The sequence below is a fragment of the Oreochromis aureus genome, linkage group 22 (assembly GCF_013358895.1).
Source record: "Oreochromis aureus strain Israel breed Guangdong linkage group 22, ZZ_aureus, whole genome shotgun sequence".
NCBI lineage: Eukaryota > Metazoa > Chordata > Actinopteri > Cichliformes > Cichlidae > Oreochromis > Oreochromis aureus.
The window spans coordinates 16,468,029-16,491,354 of record NC_052962.1 but is presented as its reverse complement, the minus strand read 5'-3'; the positions used below and the strand labels follow the sequence as shown (position 1 = coordinate 16,491,354).

At 39.8% G+C, this 23,326-nt stretch overlaps 1 protein-coding gene across 5 annotated transcripts in view; it reads left to right on the top strand.

The window, feature by feature from the left end:
* Positions 1 to 23,326, top strand: part of vps50 (VPS50 EARP/GARPII complex subunit) — a 116,444-nt gene that overhangs the window by 50,380 nt on the left and 42,738 nt on the right. For all 5 annotated transcript variants that reach the window (XM_031756891.2, XM_039605593.1, XM_039605594.1 and 2 more), the window contains 9 exons: positions 1,516 to 1,648; positions 12,519 to 12,610; positions 12,796 to 12,890; positions 16,212 to 16,310; positions 17,604 to 17,694; positions 18,759 to 18,944; positions 20,170 to 20,288; positions 21,766 to 21,872; positions 22,942 to 23,063. In XM_031756891.2, coding sequence (XP_031612751.1) covers positions 1,516 to 1,648; positions 12,519 to 12,610; positions 12,796 to 12,890; positions 16,212 to 16,310; positions 17,604 to 17,694; positions 18,759 to 18,944; positions 20,170 to 20,288; positions 21,766 to 21,872; positions 22,942 to 23,063 — 1,044 coding nt within the window. The remainder of the gene's footprint in view (positions 1 to 1,515; positions 1,649 to 12,518; positions 12,611 to 12,795; positions 12,891 to 16,211; positions 16,311 to 17,603; positions 17,695 to 18,758; positions 18,945 to 20,169; positions 20,289 to 21,765; positions 21,873 to 22,941; positions 23,064 to 23,326) is intronic.

Here is a 23,326-nt window from a genome sequence, read left to right as displayed (position 1 = left end):
GAAATGAAAACAATTCAGCTTATCTCCCGTGTTACCAGATAACCTGTTGATAGTTTCTTCTATGGTCTGTGGTGCTTCTGGGTGAAGTAGTGCGTAAATACTCTTTTATTTGTATAGCGCCAAATCACAACAGTCGTAACGAGGTGCTTTATATTATAAGGTAATATAAGGTCCCTCACCCCCACACCGGTCCATGCCGATTGCTGCCCCTCCCTGAGCCTGGTTCTGCTGGAGGTTTCTTCCTGTTAAAAGGGAGTTTTTCTTCACACTGTTGCCACAGCGCCTGCTCATCCTTGTATTATTGTAGAGTCATTACCTTACAATATTAAGCATCTTCAGGTGACTGTTGTTCTTATTTGGAGCTATGAAAATAAAATTCAGTTGAATAAAAATTGAATTGAATTGGGGAAGCAGCACTGGAGCTGGAGACACCAACAGATTCATTAGGGAGGCTGGTTCTGTGAGTGGCTTTGGTGGAGTTGGGGTCACTGAACACACTGTTATACATCGTTGATAATCCTGACCGTCTTCCACACCACTCACTAGACAGGCAGCATAGGATTGACTGACTGATTCTGCTCCACTGCTGTGACACTCCATAATACCATATATGTCTGAATGAGGTTTATCTGCAGGATAATACTGAATACTTGATTATTTTATTATATATAAAAATATTTATTTTAATACTGTTAGTACTATTACTACCACTACTACTTCTGTCAATATTATAATAATTATTATTATTTTATGATATTCATTTTAGCTCCTGAAACAAAGGAATTTCCCAGACATGGGATTAATAAAGGATATATTAACAAAATATTGTGCCTCGGCTAAAAGACATATTAAAGTGGATGTATTCATCTTGATCCAGACTAATTTTCCACCCACATCACATTATGTATATCTGCAGGACTGGGCTTGTTGTACAGATGCACACAAATCAGACAAAATGTATTACAGCTTGACTGAAGTGCTGTTATCACAGCAACTGCAAATTGTTGATATCCCTTTGCTTTCTTGCATGCCTGCTAAAAGGGTCGCTTCGTCACAGACATCATAGACGTACTTCACTGTTGCAGTTAAAGTTTTAAAAGTCGTCTCTGTATTAATGTGGAAGTCACTGACACGGTTACGTTGAAGTCTAATCGCTCACCTAGTGTGCACATCAAATATTTCTAAATCTGCTCTGTATATTTCTGTGATTACATCTCAGTACTGTCCCTGTTTTAATCACTTCTTATTTTAATTAACACTTACATAACATGAAAGTGTTTCTTGTGACACAGAAAGTGTTTTCCAGCAGTGTCCTCGGTTGATTAGCATAAGCAGACTTTAATTAGATGTAATGTAGAAGACGGCCAGGAATCCGTTTTGCCCATCTCAGTAGCCCATCTCTTTATTTCACACTTTTAAAAGTAGGTGCAATAGAGCTAAGGAAATACAGCACAAAGTTTTTTAAAGAATTAATTTATTTGTGACCTTCTTTTCATTATTGCTCTCTCTCTGCAGCATATTACCCTGGACAGCTACATTCCCTGCCTGACAGATCTGTGTAAGGCATTGTGGGAGGTGATGCTAAGCTACCACCGTACTATGCAGTGGCATGAGGAGCACGACAAACAGGAGACCACACCCACTCCAGGTAAGGGTTTTACCTGTTCTGTCATATCACCTCAGTACAATTTCTCAAATTATACTTTTCAGCAACACATCTTTTATTATTATTATTATTGTTCTATTAAATTTAGTTTTATTTATATAGCGCCAAATCACAACAACAGTCGCCTCAAAGCACTTTCTACTGTAAGGTAGAGACCCTACAGTGATACAGAGAAAACAATCAGACCCCATATGAGCAAGCACTTGGCAATAGTGGGAAGGAAAAACTCCCTTTAAACAGGAAGAAACCTCCAGCAGAACCAGGGACCGAGAGGTGCAGGGGAAAAGAGACGGTCCATCTCATTCCAGACCATCTCGACTGGGTTTAGGTCAGGTGACTGTCTACAGGGTGGGCCATTTATATGGATACACCGTAATAAAATGGGAATGGTTGGTGATATTAAAGTCCTGTTTGTGGCACATTAGTATATGTGAGGGGGCAAACTCCTCAAGATGGGTGGTGACCATGGTGGCCATTTAGAAGTCGGCCATCTTGGATACAACTTTTGTTTTTTCAATAGGAAGAGGGTCATGTGACACATCAAACTTATTGGTAATGTCACAAGAAAAACAATGGTGTGCTTGGTTTCAACGTAACTTTATTCTTTCATGAGTTATTTACAAGTTTCTGACCACTTATAAAATGTGTTCAATGTGCTGCCCATTGTGTTGGATTGTCAATGCAACCGTCTTCTCCCACTTTTCACACACTGATAGCAACACCGCAGGAGAAATGCCAGCACAGGCATCCAGTATCCGTAGTTTCAGGTGCTGCACATCTCGTATCTTCACACCATAGACAATTGCCTTCAGATGACCCCAAAGATAAAAAAAAGGGGTCAGATCGGAGACCTTGGGGCCATTCAACTGGCCCACGACGACCAATCCACTTTCCAGGAAACTGTTCATCTAGGAATGCTCGGACCTGGCACCCATAATGTGGTGGTGCACCATCTTGCTGGAAAAACTCAGGAACGTGCCAGCTTCAGTGCATAAAGAGGGAAACACATCATCATGTAGCAATTTCAAATATCCAGTGGCCTTGAGGTTTCCATTGATGAAGAATGGACCCACTATCGTTGTACCCCATATACCACACCAAACCATCGCTTTTGTTGTTCCAACAGTCTTGGAGGGATGCATCCAATGTGGGTTAGTGTCAGACCAATAGCGGTGGTTTTGTTTGTTAACTTCACCATTCACATAAAAGTTTGCCTCATCACAGAACAAAATCTTCTGCGTGAACTGAGGGTCCTGTTCCAATTTTTGTTTTGCCCATTCTGCAAATTCTGTGCGCCGATCTGGGTCATCCTCGTTGAGATGCTGCAGTAGCTGGAGTTTGTAAGGGTGCCATTTGTGAGTAGCTAATATCCGCTGAAGGGATGTTCGACTAATGCCACTCTCCAGTGACATGCGGCGAGTGCTACGCTGTGGGCTCTTGCTGAATGAAGCTAGGACAGCCACTGATGTTTCTTCATTGGTGACAGTTTTCTTGCGTCCACATTTTGGCAAATCCAACACTGAACCAGTTTCACGAAACTTAGCAAGCAGTTTGCTAACTGTAGCATGGGAGATGGGTGGTCTCGTAGGGTGTCTTGCATTGAAATCTGCTGCAATGACCCGGTTACTGCGTTCACCAGATATCAACACGATTTCGATCCGCTCCTCACGTGTTAACCTCTTCGACATGTTAATGGCTGTGAACAAAGAGGCATAAAAAGCATAAAGTTACGTTGAAACCAAGCACACCATTGTTTTTCTTGTGACATTACCAATAAGTTTGATGTGTCACATGGCCCTCTTCCTATTGAAAAAACAAAAGTTGTATCCAAGATGGCCGACTTCTAAATGGCCACCATGGTCACCACCCATCTTGAGGAGTTTGCCCCCTCACATATACTAATGTGCCACAAACAGGACTTTAATATCACCAACCATTCCCATGTTATTACGGTGTATCCATATAAATGGCCCACCCTGTACTTCTTGTTCAAATAGCCCTTACGCAGGTGTGTTTGGGCTCATTGTCCTATAGAAAAATCCAACTAAATGCAAACTGGATGGGATGGCATGTCGCTGCAGGATGCTGTGGTGGCCATGCTGGTTCGGTGGCCTTCAGTTTTGAATAAATCCCCAACACTTGCAAAGATAATCTCATATAGTCCCACAGAAAGATTTGTCCCATTTACAATGTGGCAGATGCTATTTGGTTCCTCACACCCACCCTTCTCTGTTTTTCTGTCTGTTACATGTTCTCATAAAACGGCAAGCCTGCTCTCTATACCATAAGCTGTTTGAAAAGAAACTTAGTTTTCATGGACTTGGTGAAAATGGGCTCCAGTTTTTTTCCACTGTCAGGGGAGTGCCAGTCTTTCCTTGTTGTTGATTTTCACTTACAATAGGTTTAGCGGCTTTATTCCTTCGAAAAAGGAATGACTGAACCTTGCCCTGTAAAGAGAATGTTAAATGCATGGCAGTGCTTTAGTGCAGCACACTGTATTATTGTATAGCTTCTAAAAGGATACACATTTTATAGCATTTAGCTTTTTTTTTTTCAGCCAGTAGCAGAACAATCACTCCTAATTACTCTGTCTCATTCTCTTCTTTTCAGTGGTGCAAAGAAATGTGTCATTATAGCTTTACAATTAACCAGTTTTCCAGTAAAGCTCAGCAGTTTGACGTATTTTAGTTATGTTGCATTATGAAACTTAAACTAGGACAGTAGTCTGTCTTAATTACTGGAATATGAATTTTATGTAATCATTATTGGATTTACATTATGCAATTAATGTGATCCGGGTGTAAGGATTAGATTTATGCAGAGTTGGTGGACTATGATGCATACGTGACTTTGGGTTTCTTCTGCTTCATGCTTATACGAACAGGCCTTTTTAGAAGCTGTAGAAGGATTTTTTTTGTTGTAAGACATGTAACACTGTATTTATAAATTGTTAAATGTGAAAAGGCACCTAACTCAAGGGATGAACAGACAACTTAGCAAGAACCTAATTAAAATTGTTTTTTATATACTTTAATAGCAGCCTGTCACAAAAGCATATCATTGTTTCCTACTTCCTTAGTTGAATCCATAAAAAATGCTGAAGATAACGGTTTGATAGGTATAAAATAGCATTTTTGCACCCTGGGTTTTCCCAGAGAGCTATTAGCTGAATATCCCAGTAAAAAGTAAAAGAGGCAAAAAACTATCTACAGCCAGCGTTGGAGTCATTACTCAAGAATTTCCTCACCTGGATGATTGAGCACGCATCAAAATACGTGTTACATTACTTTCTTGTTATTCTGTAAAAAGACCTGAAATGCACTGTCACATAATTACCAGCTAACAATATACAACTATAGGCTACAGTCCTACACACCAACATAAATCCTAATGAGGACACTTTTGATGCTTTTTTTCTTTTTTTGTTCTACTGCCCAGTCCTCAGATAACTGAAGAACTTTTGTAATGCATGTAACAATATAATTGTAACTATCATTTAATTACTGAGAAAAGGTCAAGCTATGTCAAATTTCATAAGACCTGGACTGAAAATCAATCTCATGGAGTGATAAATTCAAATGTGAAATTTTTGGTTCAGATCATTGTCAGTATTTTCGTCACAGGTCAGCTGAGAGGCAAACTGATGGAATTGTGAAGACATAAATCTGACCCACTGTAGATCTGATTTTTTTATCAACCATGTAATACCATCTGTGAGGGATCAACCATCCTGCTAATGTAGTAAAAGCATACCTAGATAGAAAAACGCACAAGGGAACTCAGTCATGTATTGGCCTTCCCAGAGCCCAACATCAACGCTATTGAAGCAATGTATTGTTGCACACTTGGACAAATGACACTTCCAGGCGTGCATGAGTTTAGAATCATTTTTCCCAGGGGCCCAGTATCTATTACAATACATTCATCTGTGTCCACCCCCTTACATGAGTCCCACAGTAGGATCATCTTGACAAAGAAGGGGAAAAGCAGCCAGAATCCAAAGAAGAGCTTTGAATGTTGTTCAAGAAGCCCGGAAAACTATTCCTGAAGACTACTTAAAGAAATTACATTAAAAAACTTTTCTATGACAGTTCAGGCTGTGTTGTAAAATAAAGGTGGTCACACAAAATAATGACTTGCACCTTCTGTTTTTGCCGTACTTTACATGCTGTATCTCTATGTATATTTGAACGTTTCAACAAATTGCTGCTCCTGTTGCTCTTTTATCTAGCAAAATATAAAGAAGCTCTGTTCTCAAGGCAATTCATAATTGGTGGATTAAAAGTTTAATAAAAGTAATAAAGTACACTGGATTTCCAGTTACTGTTACCTGATTACTGTTACTATAATTATCTGAAGAATTTATTGAAAATAAGATGTAAATGAAGACCAGTCATATTAGCCATGGCCTTCCTGCTGCCTATTTATTTTCATCCCCCATAGTGTACAGCATTCATTAGGTGAATGAATGAGAGCACAAAAGGATGTCCTAAATGGTTGATGACATGCTGTGTTCACAGGATCCTTCATTAAATGTGGTCGTCCTCAGTGTGGAAAGGACAGGTACCATATTGCCTTTCCTGAGGCACATCTGTCATCTCACTATTTGATTGACTGTCACCTCCATGTAAAGGTGTCCTTGACCCTGGCTTTGTCCTGGTGGGGTGCGGGGGCGGGTTGTGGGTGGATCATAACAGTAGTAATTTACTGTATAAGGTTTTATCATTTGTCAAAGAGTATTTTGTGGCGATGGTGACCTTCATCTCCCTACCTAACAAAATGGATTTGCCGCTGTAGCACACTCCCCGTCGTGTTTGATCAGTTCCGATGGCCACTGGGAACAGTCGTGGCTCCTTGTGTGGGAGAGCAATTGAGCATGTTGGAATGTACAGAAGCTGCCTTCACACCACATTAATGTTTAATAGCATCTTGGTATATAAACTGAACTAGGGAGAGTCATCTTGTGTGAAATGTCCTAAGATTACTTCTTTTGGTGCACATTAAGGAACGGAGTGATGGAGTAATCCACAATAGCAATGCTATTATGACATGGCATTGCTCTGATACGTGATATCTTTGCATTGGTGAAACGTTGCGAGGCAGTGATCTATAATATAACACCATATCTGTTTAACTGCAGGACAGCTTATAACCTAGAAAACAAAAATCCAGGAATTATATATTTATTCTTTCCATTTGTGTGTTGTTATTTGTTATTAATCCGTTCTTAGCTCTGATTAGCTTTTTTCTGCTTTCAAACATTGGCTGAGTTGTGTTTTTCACTGCAACTTAGTTAAGTTCATGGTAAGTCTAATTGCTATGGAAATCGTTTTAAGCACCTGCATGTTTCGAATAAAAATAATTTCTGATGGGAGGTTAGATACTATGAATAGATGCCAAGACATTAGGTTTTATTTGTTAGTAAAAAAAACCAAAAACTTTTTATGTCCAGACTGCACTAAAGTCTCACTTTAATCATCTTTAATCCTTTAAGATTCATTTGGATTTATTAACCAGGCGTTACAGGCTATTTTCGGCCAGTAATTCTTTCTGTTTTTCTCCCTTTCATTTTGTGTTATTTCTCAAATGTATTAAAAAAAAATTATTTTTTTTTATCCATGGCACACCAATAATCTCCCACTGCTTCTTTTAGATTGTGTTTTGCAGGCTACAATGGTAAAAACCTTTCGCTTTGGAAAAATGCAAACATTGTGCATGTGCTGCTTTTATATGCATCATATTAAAAAAACAGAGGGGCCGAGGCCTCTGCAGGGGTTTGACCTGTGAGTCACTAAGAACTTTGTTACCTGCGCAGACTCGAAAGGTCAAACACTGTTTGCCACCTATGGATTCACAAAGGCTTGCTTTCCCTGCTTTCCCTGCTTTCCCTGTTATTTATTTCCTCCTCTTCTCTAGAAACAATTGTTAAGGTTTTCATTAGTCTGTGTTGGAGGCTTGCCTCCACCCTCACCAGGTTAACTGCAGGAGACCACACTGACGTAAACTAAGGTGACAACAGCAGAATATGAGAAACTGGTGGAAAGACGAAAAATTGGGGCAGGATATTCTGTCAAACTTAATATAAAGGTTATCAGTTCCAAATTGTTTTGTAAATTATCGGAATAATTTACTTTTGCTCTTTAAGCAAAACCATAGATTTTATCTGTACTAGATTGATATCAGATTTTCGGTTTTTGGTTTGGTTTTTCTTTTCTTCTTTTAATTCTATTTTTTACTGAGTAAACATAGTCATATCTGACTGTCAGTTAATCAGATGAGATTCTTTAGTTATACACATTTACAGGGAAAATTATGGAGTCATTATTTTTAGTAATTTAAATTAATGATTTTTCCAGATCAAGTAGAGGAAAAAATTGTTGAAACACTTGAAGCGGAGGAAAATCTTATGCAATCACTTTCTGAACAAATGTAAAGCTGTAGTTAAATGAGTGTTTGCAGACCTGAGCAAGCTATTACACATGGCTAATTGAAACAAGTCATGGCACCAGCAAGAGAGTCGTTTCGTGAAACAGTAGAACGATTTATCCAAATCTTTAAGAAGGAAATTCAATACAGAACATGCAAACAAAGTGAGAGCATCAGGACAGAAAAAAGGAAGCCAAATGAAAACCAGCACATATAACTAAACAGAAGAAAAGAAGGCAACAGAGGGCTAAAGAGCAGCAATTGTAGGCTGTGAATAATGGAAAGGAAGTGATGTTCAGTGATGAATCGCCAGTCTGCAGTGGCCATAAGAAGCTGGAATGTTTGCCGTTCCTGTGGCGTTCCAGTGAAATGACCACCTAAAGGAAAAATACAAATATCCCCACTCAACTGTTCCCAGGGGCCATCGGAACTGAGGTTATGTTTTTCGGAGGATTTACATGCATGTCATTCTTTCTGGAGCAATCATTGTTGTACTGTCTAGTGTTTTGTAGGCAAGTGGATGCTAATTTGGAATGACAGCACACAAACTATTAGTTATTACTGCAGTGTTAAAAATGGTGGGGAAGGTTGTGTGCTTCTTTTCGTACTTACTCTTTTTGGCACACACCCCGCTGATCTCAGTATTGTGTCATGAATGAGTCACTTACAGTTTCTGCTCTCAATTTTATCAGAGCTCTTAGCTTTCACAACCTCTCCTCTACTTGTCTTCCCCAATTTTTCCCCCCTCTCACACTGCCTCACATCCGCTGCCGTCCGTGTGCTCATTAAATTGAACCCCGATATTTCAAGTTGCCATGTCACCATGTCTCCTAGGCCTGTGTTCTTTTGTCTTTCAGTGAATGATGCGATTGTGTTTAACAACAGTGTCCCAATTAATGACTGAAATTAAAACCAGAGATGGGTATCTCTTAAAAATCCCCAGACTTGATTGTTTGTTTTAAAGCAGCTATTATTATTATTACAAATGTAATGTTATGGATGTAGAACGAAAGTAAGGGCTGTGACGGTAAAATGAAGGGATGGGCAGATGTTAAGGTAAGTAATGAAAACAGGCAAGACACGTAGATGAGTTAGGCCACACATTTCATATCAGATCAAACCCCCGGGAATTTCTCAGTGTGAAGATTGCAATCAGTTGGTGGGACGAGAAGATAATCATCCATGATAGGCAGGTGCAAAAATATTCTTGCTGACCGGAATTTAAATTAGATCTACGGTTTTGCATAAAAGTTGCATCTCCTTGTCTATTAAATCATTTTGCAGGTCTGGTGCCCGAAGTGACCATTATCTATCCTTGGTAACAGGAGGGGGAGTTTTCATCCTGATGACTATGGACATGTTTGACCATGTCTATGATACAAAGTGGTTACAATGGGGAAAATAATTATTTCATCCACTGCTGAATTTGTAAGTTTTCTCACTTCCAAAGCAATAAACAGACTCTAATTTTTACGATAGTTTCATTTTAATCGAAAGATCACTGCCTTCTTTAGCCACTCCTTTGTTACCTTGGCTGTATGTTTTGGGTCATTGTGATGCTGGAAGACCCATCCCAAAGCCATCTTCAGTGTTCTCGTCCAAGATGCATTGGAGTCATCCTGTACCCTTAGCAGGGAAAAACAGCCCCATAGCATAATGTTCCCACCTCCGTGCTTGACTGTGCTGATGATGTTCTTCGGATCATACTCAGCATTTTTCTTCCTACAAACACACCGAGTTGAGTTAATGCCCAAGAGCTCGATTTTGGTTTAATCTGACCACAGCACTTTCTCCCAAGCCTTCTCTGAATCGTTTAGATGGTCACTGACAAGCTTCAGATGAGTCTATACATTCATGAGAATGGGAACGATGCGAGTGCTGCGAGATTTCAATTCTTTCTTGCGTTCTTGAGTAACCACACCAACAGTTGTCACCTTCTCACCAAGCTTCTTGTTGATGTTCTTGTAGCTCTCTCCAGCCTTGTACAGTCTCGTCCCTGATGTCCTTCGACAGCTCTTTGATCTTCCCAATAGGACATTCAATAAGACATTGACTCTGTAGACATGGTGCAGCATGGGATGAAATAATTATTTCCTCATGTGTAGTTGGGGAAAGAACAACAAGTTTCTTAGTGGTTTGATGCTCTAACACTAATTGCCGGGCATAAAATAAACATGACAAGTCTTTTAGGTCATTAAATTGTAGGGTTTTCATTCTTGAGCTTGACAAGTTTAAGAAAAAGTTCATTTTAAACTCAAGATTTAAGCTCTGAATGATCAGGCATCACTAGTATTACTAAAATATATTTTTGGACTCATTATTCAGCTAAACCACTTGTTGGAGAATTGTTGTATTTTAGGCATCACTGATTTAAAGATTTTTTACTCTTTGAACTTTTTATCTCTGTAACAGAAAAAAGTTGTGTACTCAAAGGCATCGAAGTGTCAGTTCATTGAGGAGTTTCTGTGTTTGTTTTTATTTTCTTTTATGTCATGGATCCAATTTTTTTCCTTTTGTTCTGTTTTATTTTAACGTCTTTAAGTGTCTTTTTTCCTGTTTTTTCACTCAGCAGTGACCTAATTCTCCCCTCACAACATCTTGATGTAACTGTCCCTGCTGGCTCTTTCTTTCCTTTTTTGTCATTATATTTATATAATTAGATTTACACAGCATGTGGGTTGTGTAAATCTAATGCAGATTTATGTGTATGGCTTTTTTCTGTTTTTTTTTCTTTTAAAAATGGATGCGCTTTTTGTTCCAGCGTTAATATGAAAACACATTCACCACCACAGATTGTTTTTATACGCAGCTTTGTAACGTCACCACATACTTTTCTTTTCTGAGCACATAACGTACACGTACAGTTTTCTCATTTAAAAAATTGCAGGAGATATTTATAGTCGTGCACAGCGGGGCCACTGCACAGATGCTCCGTTTGACAGCAGACTTTTGAGCCAAGCTGAGTTAAATTATGTGTTTGTGTTTCGGTCTGCGGGTCTTTCAGTCATCTTGCTGCATAATTCATGCCTGTTCCCAAATTGAAATTCCATGTTAATCCAATAGGAAGACGATGAAAGGAAAAAGTAATCTATTTGAAAAGGAACCACTGTGCATTTACTTATTCATGTAAATAACATGTATATTTATTCATTTTAATAGTAAACACGGCCAAGGTTTCAAATTCGAGGTCGGGGTATATTAAAGTCCCGGTGAGCCGAAAGAGTTTTTTACTCTTGGATCTGTGTGACGTCGAAGAGAGTGGATTTCCCCTATCTGGTCATCTTATGCATGAAGCTTCGGATGAGGGGCACACAATCAGAATAAGCTGCCTTAAGAGGAAAGAAACTAAAACAGCTTATTTCAGACAGAGGATGAACTGCAAGGCTGCAAAAAAAACCCCAAATTAAGATAAATATTTGAATTTTTTTTTTAATTATCTGCAAATTTACTCTTCTCATGTCTAAGAATGAAACTATGAAGCTAAGCAAGAGACTGGAAGTGTTTAAACTACATATTTACTGTATAGAAGGTGAATCTTTAAATCAACTATAAAATAAAAAGCTGGGTTTTCCCTATAGTTGGGTTTTATTTTACTTTAGAATAGAATTTACTGTGAAACTGAGAACCGCTTGCTTGTTGACTTACAGGCTAACTGCTTGTGGCTTTCCTAAAAATTCCCTTCAAACATGTGAGCGGCTTGAATTTAATGAAAGCAATTTTCAGCTAAGGGGAAGTATCGCTGCCGTTTCGACACTCTACAGTGTCTGCGCCACATGGTGGTCTGATCTATCTGATTGGGGAGAGGAAGAAAAATGCACACAGAAAGAGAGGGTACTGACCTGATAATTGAGAAACTACGATATCTGATGGTGTGACAGTGAACAGGGATCCAGCCCTGTATTAAGCTGTCATCCATCTTTGTTCTCCTGGCTTCTAGGCTGCTGTCACTCTTCCCTCTCTGTTGGGAGTAACACGATCTACACTCTTGACAGATGCTGACTGTCAGCCACTACAGAAAGTCTCCCACTCTTTAGCTGACAATGAAGGACTTTTGACAAAACCTTAGTTCATACATACACCACCATGTTCCCTTTCATATTAAAATACACCAGTGGAATTTTAATCCTTCATTTAACATAATTACCTTTCTGTGCTGGGAGTGGATTGCGATCCAGTCTTCTATGTGCAAATGTGCATTAAAATTGCTAAATGATTGTCTTTGACTCTGAAATGACAGCCAAGCCAGAAGGTAAAGGAGATGCATCTGAATAGAGAATTTTTTAATTGGTCACTGTGTGTGTGTGTGTGTGTGTGTGTGTGTGTGTGTGTGTGTGTGTGTGTGTGTGTGTGTGTGTGTGTGTGTGTGTGTGTGTGTGTGTGTGTGTTCTTTTATAATTCAACTGTATGCCTTTTTGATTACCTGCAGAGGATGCTGCTGCCGCCGAGTCCGATGAGCTGGCCGTGGACCGCAGTTACGTGAAGAAGAAGTTGGAGCATGGACTGACACGAATCTGGCAGGTTTGTTGAAAAGTCTGCGCCACCGTTTAAAAAAAAAAAAAATCTTTTTTTTTTTTTAAAGCATTTCTCTTCCATTAAATTTGTATTTCATTTTTTATTTTTTATTTTAATTTCTGATCCACTTGGAGCTGTCTAATCACAGGTTCTCCCACAAATCACTGTGTCCCCATTATTTCTCTCCACAGGATGTCCAGTTGAAAGTGAAGGCCTACATCCTGGGGACAGACATGTCTAACTTCAAATACGACGATTTCATAGTGGTACTGGATGTCATCAGCAGGTACGCCTGAGGTTTAGTGCAGACAGCTCATGCTTGTATCCATTAATTGGCCCTCATTATCTTGCTATGGCTGTCCCTTCCTCTTTGTGCTTCTGGGGTCCTCTGGATGTCTGGAGTTTTGATCTCCTCCATACCTGCTTCATGCCCTGGAGAACGGGGCAGTGGCCCCCCACACCCTCTAGCAGATCATTACATGAAGGAACCTTTTAAAAACAAGTGCGTCCATGCTCACAGGTGTACACACGGGTGCTCACACACACAAACTACATCCTTTTTGGCTCCTACCTCAAAGCACACTGTGTGCTGTCGATCTTACGTGCTGCACAATAATGTTTAATATTTAGTATTTACTGTCATATTCCCATATATCATTGTGATGTTGTTTATTCTATTACTCTCGTTTTCTTCTGCTTGTTTTCTTTCTCAACAGGTGATCCAGGTGATCGATATATGTATTTTTTGTCTGCTTATTCTGTTGGTTTTTGTTTTTTGCCCTTTTTCCCCGTCCCTCTTCTCAGCTGTTTTTCTTTCCCTCTTTCTTTCTCCCCTTTCTTTCCCCAGTCAAGTCTGTCCCGTATTCAGCAAGTGAAAATAAAATAAACAATAAAAGGTGAATCAGATAGACCATTACGGCAAGGCTGGGATGGTCCATTTGGTAAAGTAAATCCGTTGGGCATCTTTCTTCGCCTTTAGACAATAATTCTGATGGCGAAAGAACCAAACAGGACAGGCAAAAAAAAAAAAGAAAAAAAAGAAAAGAAATGGGGTTTCAAAGACAAAATTAACAAATTAGCTTTTATACTTTTGGCTTTTGTGCTTGTGAACCATCACAGCATTTCTTTTAAAATGTTGTTTTAAAAAGTATTCAATTACAACATGAGGGTACATTACATTACATTGGCATTAACCTACAGCAGCTGACCTACATTTCATAGCATAATGCTATCAATTCAGTTTAATTTCAATTCAATTTAAAGCTGAAACAACAGATCTAGCAAGTTAGTTGACATCCATGTTCATCCACTCCACCGTGCCTGCACTCTCTTCATATCAGCTGTATCAACTTTCCCATATCTTCATGGTATGGCTCATCAACTTTGTTATTCTGTAGTTACTGCAGCTTGGTACATTACCCTTGTTCTTGAAAATTGGTACAAATACATTTACTCCATTCCTCAGGCCAAAAAAAAAAAAAGAATCAGGGATGTGGCTCTACAATGTGTTAACGGTGCTGTTTCCTAAATCCAGCAGTCGTATCGCAGTTACTCATCAAGCGATTATGACATTTTTTTGCATTACGTAAGTTCTTTTTTTTCTGTGGAGCTAAACATATATCATTGATTCATCAGGAACGATCACCTCACATCATAGGAGAGAGACAGAAATGGCAAAGCAGACTACAAAGATCATTATAAGTTAGGAAACATAAAAGTAAAACTAGATCTGGAAAAACCTTTTTGTGAAACGTTTAAAAAAGATGATATTAAATGGATATGAATATAAACAAAACTCTGGGGTCTGCAGTGTTTGGGGGCTTCTTCAGACTTTTTTGCATGAAAGGTAACGATAGTGACAGCAAAGCACACACCTACTCCAAAAAACGACTGTTGGCCACGTTAACCCTACCCCAGCACCTCTAAAGACAACATCCAAAGAAAAAGCAAAAAGTGAAAGATTCCACCAACCCAGAGCTCAAGTTAGTGTGTGCCAGTTCTACATCAGAAATGCTGTTGCTGCAAGTGTTTACTGTGAGCTGATGGGTTGTTTTAGCGTTCTTAATGTAATCTCATTATACAGTTTATCGCTGCAAAAGCTCTTTGCTGTGGCTTTCAGAAATGTTGCTAAAAGAAATATCACGTGCATGTCTTCCTGATTAGGATATGTAGAGCTGCTGTCATTGCATATCAGACACTGTTATCAAGTAAGACTGAAGTACTGTTAAGAATAGATTAACACATTCTTTACCAAAGGGAATAACCGGGTATAGAAATGCATGTGAAACACTGCAGTGAAACGTGTTTTATTCCAAGTCATGAATTTGAGATTTAGTGATATTTTTGCTCCAGTATCATTTATTCAGTATCTCCTCTATAAAAACCTTTATTCTTGTAACACAACAAAATAAAATAAGGGTAAGAGTTTTGGACCTGAGTTTATGTGCTGTTCTTTTTCTGTAATCATTTGTAGTATTTAAAATAAGCCACATTGTCTCGTGTAAAAATAATATTTCAAAAAAGTTGTGATACAAAAACATACAAGTGTTTTTTTACTGTGTGGTTCTTGTTTCTATGTGATTTATATCTATTAGTGTGTCTCCTCTTAAAAAAAAATCACAAGTAAATTTTAGAGCCCCCTTTTTAAATTCTTTTTTTATAATCATAAAAATAACAGTTCCAGTTACAATGAGTATATGCCTGCATACTTGAGATCAGATATTTTGCAAAGTACAAATGGGGGATATTATTTGAACTGCGTGCTTTAATGGAAAATTCTGTGGTTCCACTTCTTTAGCCTCGCGCTCTCTCTTGACTCGCATGTTACAGAGTTACCAGAGCAGACATGTGTACAGTGTGTCAGAGCCTCTGCTGGCTCAGCTGTCAGTCTCTCACACACACACACACACACACACACACACACACACACACACACACACACACACACACACACACACACACACACACACACACACACACACACACACACACACACACACACACACACAGCAGTAATCCTCCTGCGGCTTTGAAGCTAAAGGCTGTTTTTGATATTGGAAAACCCGAAGCCATGAGTCCTGCAGTGAGAGATCCCAGCACCTTAGTACTCTCTTATTGTGTTAGACTTACCTTAGGTTTGTCAGCTGCCTCTAATGTAATGAGTGGCAATTGTTTATTTTCTTTATATTAAACAAATTAACCAACACATGGCTTAATCATGATATTCCTGACCTGCAGTTGTGGCATCTCTCTGCACACGTAGCTATAAGTGAAGTTATTTCAAAGCTCTAACCTCAGAGGGTGGCTTCAGTGCTACATGAGGCAGCTGGTGTGTCCTCTCATTATAGACTTCATCTGATAAGATGCCTACTGTAAATGAGCCATCTCATCCCTGCAGCTACCGATAAAGCTGTTGTGGTCATTGCACCTCTTGAGTCAACGCGGGCTGCAGAATGCCAGTTTGTCTTAGTGCAGTCTCTTCAAACAGGAGATTTGTTTTAACACTTCCACTCTGTCTCTGTCTCTAGCTCTCCTTACTTTATCTTCCTTCCCTCCTGCCACACTTTTTGATTTGTGATCAGTTTTTCCGGCCAACCTTCTCTTTCAGGTTGATGCAGGTGGGTGAGGAGTTTTGTGGCAGTAAGTCTGAGGTCCTGCAGGAGTCCATCAAACGCCAGAGTGTCAACTACTTTAAAAACTACCACAGGTAAGAAATGTCTGGGGCTTCTATTTGATCATTATCCCAACCGTGTGAGAGTTACGGCAGATGTTGGTCGAGTCTATCAAAGCTAAACATGATGGAAAGTAGATGAAACCATTTCTTAGAAAGCAGGATATCGTTATGTGAGAGAAACCTTTGCACACGGCGATAACCACTGGCTGCCTCCAACATGCTCTATCCCAGGCGTAACCCTCTTCGGAGCTAGATGTGTAATTACATGCCAACACTCACTGAGCTGGAAGCACATTTACATCTTGATTGCATAACCTCCTGCCAAATTCATAAATATGTATACTTTCATGCAGAAGGCTCCGCATCATCTGAGGTGATTTGCATTGATCAGTGTTAAGGTTACCTGTCAAGAATCATTGATAAGGCGCTTAAATATGATTCCTCTTATAAGCGTCAATCCTGTGACACAAACGGGGTGCAGCTTTGGGTTACAGCTGGTGACATGGAGGTGTGAACATGTAACGAAAAAACAGAAAGAGGTCAAAGAGACCCAGAGACGAAGAAGACTCAACCACACACACACCTTTACACCGTGCCATTCAGCGTGCTTTATATTTACCCTCCAGCAAAGTATGCCTATGTTTCTCCATCTGGTTCCTGCGGTAACACACTCGGTCATCAGCGGGGGTGTACTGTCAGCCTCAGACTGACATTGTCAGAGTTCAGGCATAATAAATATATTAGAACTCCAGCATAGTTGATATCCGCTTGGATTTTTTTTTGTTGTTGTTGTTTTTTTCGTGCTGAGTGATTGAACTAGTCTCAAGGTTTTAATGTCCTCTGATTCACAGTGGATTGAATTGAAGAAATACAGCTGTCGAGTGGACAAATGTACAGTATTACAGTGAATATTCGACACTGTCTTTTGTGTTTTTTTACTTTCATACTTTAAACACCTTAAAGAAAAGAAACAAGCAGCACTGCTGTGTTTGACGTGAACACTGCACTGACATTTCACACCGAAGGATCTGATACTGACCTAGCGGGTGAGCACCCGGGGTGGCTGCTGTGAGCTGTGATCACAGTTAGCATTGAATCGTGTTGCAAACAGCACACACAGAACTCTTCCTTCACACTTCGCATTAGTGACCTTTGCAGGCTTTATTGATGTCATTGTGTTTAAATTGGGAGCTGCTTGACTATATGAGGTTGAATTAGGTGATTAATGGACAGATGTTAATGCTTTCTGTCGCTTTCACTTTTTCTTCTTCCTGACCTTTCCTCAGCACTGTGCTCATTCCCTTTTCTCTTTTCGCAACCCCTCAGGGCCCGACTGGAGGAGCTAAGGATGTTTCTGGAAAATGAGACGTGGGAACTGTGTCCAGTCAAGTCTAACTTTAACATAGCCCAGCTCCATGTGAGTAAGAGACACAGCACTGAGGCGAAAAGGTGAAGGGAGGGTGCTTTCATTTATTCCACGCTGTCACTCACTGCTGTGAAATTTGCATGAGGATGTGAAACGCTGAATCTGCTCAGTGACATGTGTGCGCGTGCGACCGGGTGCAAGTGTGTGAAGTTCACTGCTCATTATGGGATGTATGTTAGACAGTTTTTCTCACACTCATGAGCCACAGTTAAAAAATACAACCTTTCCTATATATAATAACATCAGATTTGTGGACTGCACATCCATCTCTGAACCTCCTATTCCACCACATCCTATTGGATTAAAATCTGGAGGCCATCTCTGTACAGTGAACTCGATGTCACATTCAGGAAACCAGTTTGAGATGATTTGAGATGGCAAGTTAACCTGCTGGAAGCAGCCGTCAGACGATGGGTACGCTGTTCATAAAGGGATGGAAATGGTCAGCAGGAATACTCGGGTAACACTGTGGCATTTAACAATGCTCAATGCTGAAGACATTCCAAGATTAAGTAGAAGAAAACATTTTGCGATCTGAATGTACAGCTCATTTCACTTCAAAGCAACACTGATGAATGGAAAGGAACGTAAAGAAAATGGAATGCAGTGAACTCGAGGAGTATTTTTTCATCTTTATCTTTTTTCCTTCATCTCTGTTTTGCTTATGCGCACAAAACGATAAATACGCATACCAAAGAACCGTCCTAATAAATGGACTTGCATGGGAATTTTACATGCCTTTATCACTTTACTATGCAGGCAATGTATTACTTGGCTTTCACTACAGTATGATTTAAGCTTGCGTAGTGGAATTCCTCACAGACATCCTGTACAGATGGTGATTTAGCTTTTGTTGTGATGCAGCTCCTTAAAACCAAGTGGTCAGAGGTACTCTGTACAAGTGACGTGTTAATTGGAGTTCTTGGCTCCGTTTTCTGTTAAATTACCTCTAACTTTATTCATTTTAAAAATGCAGCCACTAATAGTTTCTCGCAGTCTACTCTGATCAGTAACAATTCCTTGTGCGTCCCTGTGTCCCATCTTCTCCGATCCAGGAGTTTAAGTTTATGGGTCAGTGTCGCTCGCCTTCGGTGTCCCCGAGCAGGCAGGCCGTGTCTTCAACTAGCCCGGCCCAGGAGGAGCTGTCCCTGTTCCAGCAGTACCAGCGAGAGGGAAACCCCTTTGAGATGCACATGGAGCACAAGGAAGAGGAGACGGAGGATGTGCTGGCATCCAATGGGGTAGGTGTTAGGAAACACACTACATCTTGTATAAAAAGTTAAGAATAAGTCGTGTCTGTGTTGAAATCTGTCATAATACTGCAGTATTTTTAGGAATATGATCATTTTGGAAAAAGTCACAAGTTAGAATTGAAACACAGAACCAGATTTGATTATAAAGCGTGCATTTCCACCAGCTAGATACACCCACTTACATAAGTATGCCTAATTAAGCCTGCTTATAGAGTCAAACTCCAGACAAGTTCATAAAGAGGTGAACTGATTTGAGAAATAATCAGCGTCCCTTAAGCTCTCATCACCAGGGTCATAACAAACGCTTATTAGGGGTTTAAGGGCAGCCGTGCAAAACGTGCCATAGTCATTACAGGGCTTTGACACACTGTCTGACAAGTAATGTTAGCCATTCAATAGAAAATAAACTACTGCTCTTGTACTTGGCTAATGATTAACCCAAGAAAAGAGTTTTATTTAAGGCAGCTGATTTTTTTTCTTTGAGTTTTTAGTATCCAGGCCTCCAGTATAGGAATCCTTTTAATTTCTTAACACATTTTTGGAGCTGTGTTTTGTGTTAAATATAAGTTAAAAGCACTTTGCTTTTAATTTAAGTAGTGTCCCCTTTAGGAAATAACAACTACTGCCTCACGCTACAGAGGCTACTCATCTGCTCCTCCTATGGAAAACAATATTTCTCTTTCAGATTTCAGAGGTGCCCCCCACACCTTTGGCTTTTCTTTATGACGACATATCAACATATCTGGATAAGCCTTTGGTGTTTGGCTGCTCATAAGCGTGTAATCCTTTATATATGATGCTTGTGTTCCCTCGGCATGTAGAAAATATTGCCTAATTTCAGTAAGGTATAATATGAACTCTCTTGTGAGAGGTGAATCAATTTTGTGCCCTCCCAGCAGTATGTGAGGTATTTGAAGTGTTTATTTGTTGCTTTGTGGGTAATTTAATCACAGAGCGTTAATGCGGTTTGTTTTTATTAGTCTTACACCATTTTTATCTCGGGGGAGTGGCTTAATACTTTGTGCCGTTTCAAAATCTCTGTGGACTCTTTGTTGCTGTGTCTTGCGATCAACAGCGCCGACACCATTTCCCCGTGGAGTTGGACTTTTTTCACACCTGTCTTAACACTTGTCTTCTCTCTGTTTTACCCACTTTATCTGAACTCTATCCGCCCCTGACTTCAATCTCATCTTTCTCTTCACCGTTTCTCAAGTACGAGTCAGACGAGCTGGAGAAAAGCGTGTACCAGGATTACGACAGCGACAGCGATGTCCCAGAGGAGCTCAAGCAGGACTATGTTGATGAGCAGACGGGTGATGCTCCTCTAAAGAGGTCAGTTCCATGTTCGGCTCTGAGTGTATGCCTCAAATCTCCAAACAGTCCATGAATCTTCTGTTTAAATCCACTTTCAGCTTGTTTGATAACTGGATTTATGTTTGTGCTGTCCGAAAGAGTTGTTAGATTTCACTTCTGTTCCAGTTGTTTTGAAGACCAAAATTTAATTTCTTGCTTGTTTTTTTTATTTATATGAAAAGTGAGAATAAGAATTATAGTTTACTTGTTTATTTTATCAGACACGTTGAAGACAGCTTTGGACAGCTGGTACATGGACCAGTTAACAAACAAAATAAATTTTCACTGCTAGCTGTGAAATATTCAAAAAGTAAGCACACCGATTATGTTAATTACACACACCAAACTATCTGTCTGTGCTTGAGTCTTCATTTTGAAGGCATTACCCAAGTCTTCACACCTCCAGCACCAGCAATTTAAGCTAACCTCTGGCTAACCCTGCCAAGTCAGCAGTAAGCTTGTTGTATATCCATGAAAAATTATCTTTCCTTTCTCCCTCTGCTAATGCGATTGGTGCGTATTGTAAAATTAGTGGCTATTTAATAATGGTCAAGGCAATTATACACTTCTCCGTTCAGTGTGTAAAAGCATTAATTTTCATTTGAAAGTAGGTTTAATTGCAGCTGGAGAAAGTTTTGTATTTTGCCTCCTTTATTATCAGGGATGCTTGAGTTGTAAAGAACCTATCATTTATGCAAACTCCAACTGTTTTAGTATTTCACAGCTTTAACAGTTTAGGTGTTCCTCTCGAACTGATTCAGCCGACCTCGTTTAGAACTGCAGCATTTTCCCTGCAGCATGATGGGGTCTTAAATTTTGTGTCACCGTTCAGTTGGGACGGTCTTTGTTGATAAGCCTGCTGTGCTCATTTTGTGTGTGTGTGATGAACTGAACTGCCAAGAACTTGCAGTAAATTAATGTTTGTAGGCAAATCTGAGAGCTGATCTAAAAGAAAAAGTTAGGATTTGCACTGGAATCAAACCTTGATTCACTGCAGTTTATGTTTCCTGTCTTGTATGATGACATAAAGTATTATTTTATGCTTTTTAGTTCCTCGCGTTTACTCACCTGACATTAGTCCACGATCACTAAAATCCTTATTTCCTGTTCTTATAGGCAGGAATTACTAATGCTTAATTATATAATGGCTCATATAGTGAAATGAGACAGACCATGTAATGATTTCTGCCCATGTAACCATTGCTGGCTAATATGGCTTGGTGAGGTCCGTGTCAGGGTCTGGTGCTCCAGGATCACCAGTTCCGAGACTTCACCACTGGGGTCCCATTTCCTGTGTTGTGAAATGGGTTCTGATTGATCAATTACAAGAACTGTGACCCACAGTGAAGGCTTTGAACCTGCCCCTATCATTTCAGGGGATTAATGATGTTGACATGTATTAGCAAGTCTCTTTTTCCTCATGGTTCTGACCTACTTTCTCTGACCCCGCCACCAGCGTACCCCGAGAAACCATGAGAAGCAAGAAGAAGTCCGACTACAACCTCAATAAGACCAACGCACCAATTCTCACCAACACCACCCTCAACGTCATCCGGCTTGTTGGTGGGTCCTGGAAACACGCGCACACACTCTCATTGATGACTAACCTCTGCTTGTGAGGTGTCCAGACAGTGTGTCCTCTCTGGCCTTCTGAGAGTTTCATTTATTCATCATTTAAGCCTGCAAAATACTGCAATTGGCACGCTCCACATCTGCGTGACTGAACTGCACTAATAGTGGTTAACCTTCGCCCTGAGTTCCTGCCTTCTGTTTCCAAAGAACTGCTTACATGTATAAATATGTGACGTGGCTTTAAAGACATGAGAAAAGACTCTGATGATGTACCCTCATAATGTGATTTTGTAGTGCAGTTAGAGAGGAGGTAGCTATCTTTGCTGTTTTGGGGTCCAAAGCTGAGAAATGCAGTGTGAATTCAGACTGTCTGAATGTTTCTCATCCGAGTTCTCTAAAAACTTTAGTGCGCATATAGTAATAAAGCAAAAGAACTGTATTTTGTCACACGCTACATAATATTGATTTAGAGCCACGTGGAAAAACTTGCAGCAAAAAAAAACCAACCCAAAGTTTGATTCCATACAATCACTTCTAATTCAGTCTCTGCTGGACTTTGATGGAGTTAGATTGCTCCCTGAGTTCTTGGCACAGAATTTAAGGGAAAGGGTGTGAAAAATGAGAGTGGGGGAGAAATAGTGCTGCCTCGGTAGCAAAGCCAGCTAGATTGAGTTTATTTCTTCTTTTTTTTATTCTTCCATACATCAGTTCTGAGTCAATGGTAACCTTGTTACACCCCTGTACCTCTGTAGTTATTGCCTTTATTACCTTTCTGCTGAATTAAATCCTTGCAATTTGTATGCAAATACAATATGCTCATGCTGATGTCCTTCTCAAAAAGGATATGGTTCAACCACGATTAACTTACAGTAGTTTAACCCGTTTAATCTCCTTCGAAATTTACTCAAGTACACCGCCATTTCATTCTGTGTAAAGTGATGCTGAGTTTCACGTTGCTAAAGAACAGTATGGATGCCCTCTGTGTCACACACAGCACTCGACACAAAGCTTCCATTGTACTCGGTTCTAACTGTTACGTCTTTGTCTCCTCTCCCTAAAGGAAAGTACATGCAGATGATGAACATTTTGAAGCCAATTGCCTTTGACGTCATCCACTGCGTATCACAGCTTTTCGACTACTACCTTTACGCTGTGTACACTTTCTTTGGACGCAACGACATGGTACAGTATTCCTTCATCATTGTGGTGTTGTGTCTATCACATCGAGTGTTTATACTGAAGGCTAATGAAAAAAACGAACATTTGCTGGCCAATAAAAGACCCTTGAAGCAAAACCTTGTAACTCAGCCCATTTTCGATGTGGCATTTTAGCATTTCTTGGCTCCATGAAGTATTTGTACAACAAAATTCCCGCTGGTTGAAAAAATAAAATCAGTTTAAAAAAGTTACAGACATCATCAGAAAACAACCCTAAATAAATATTT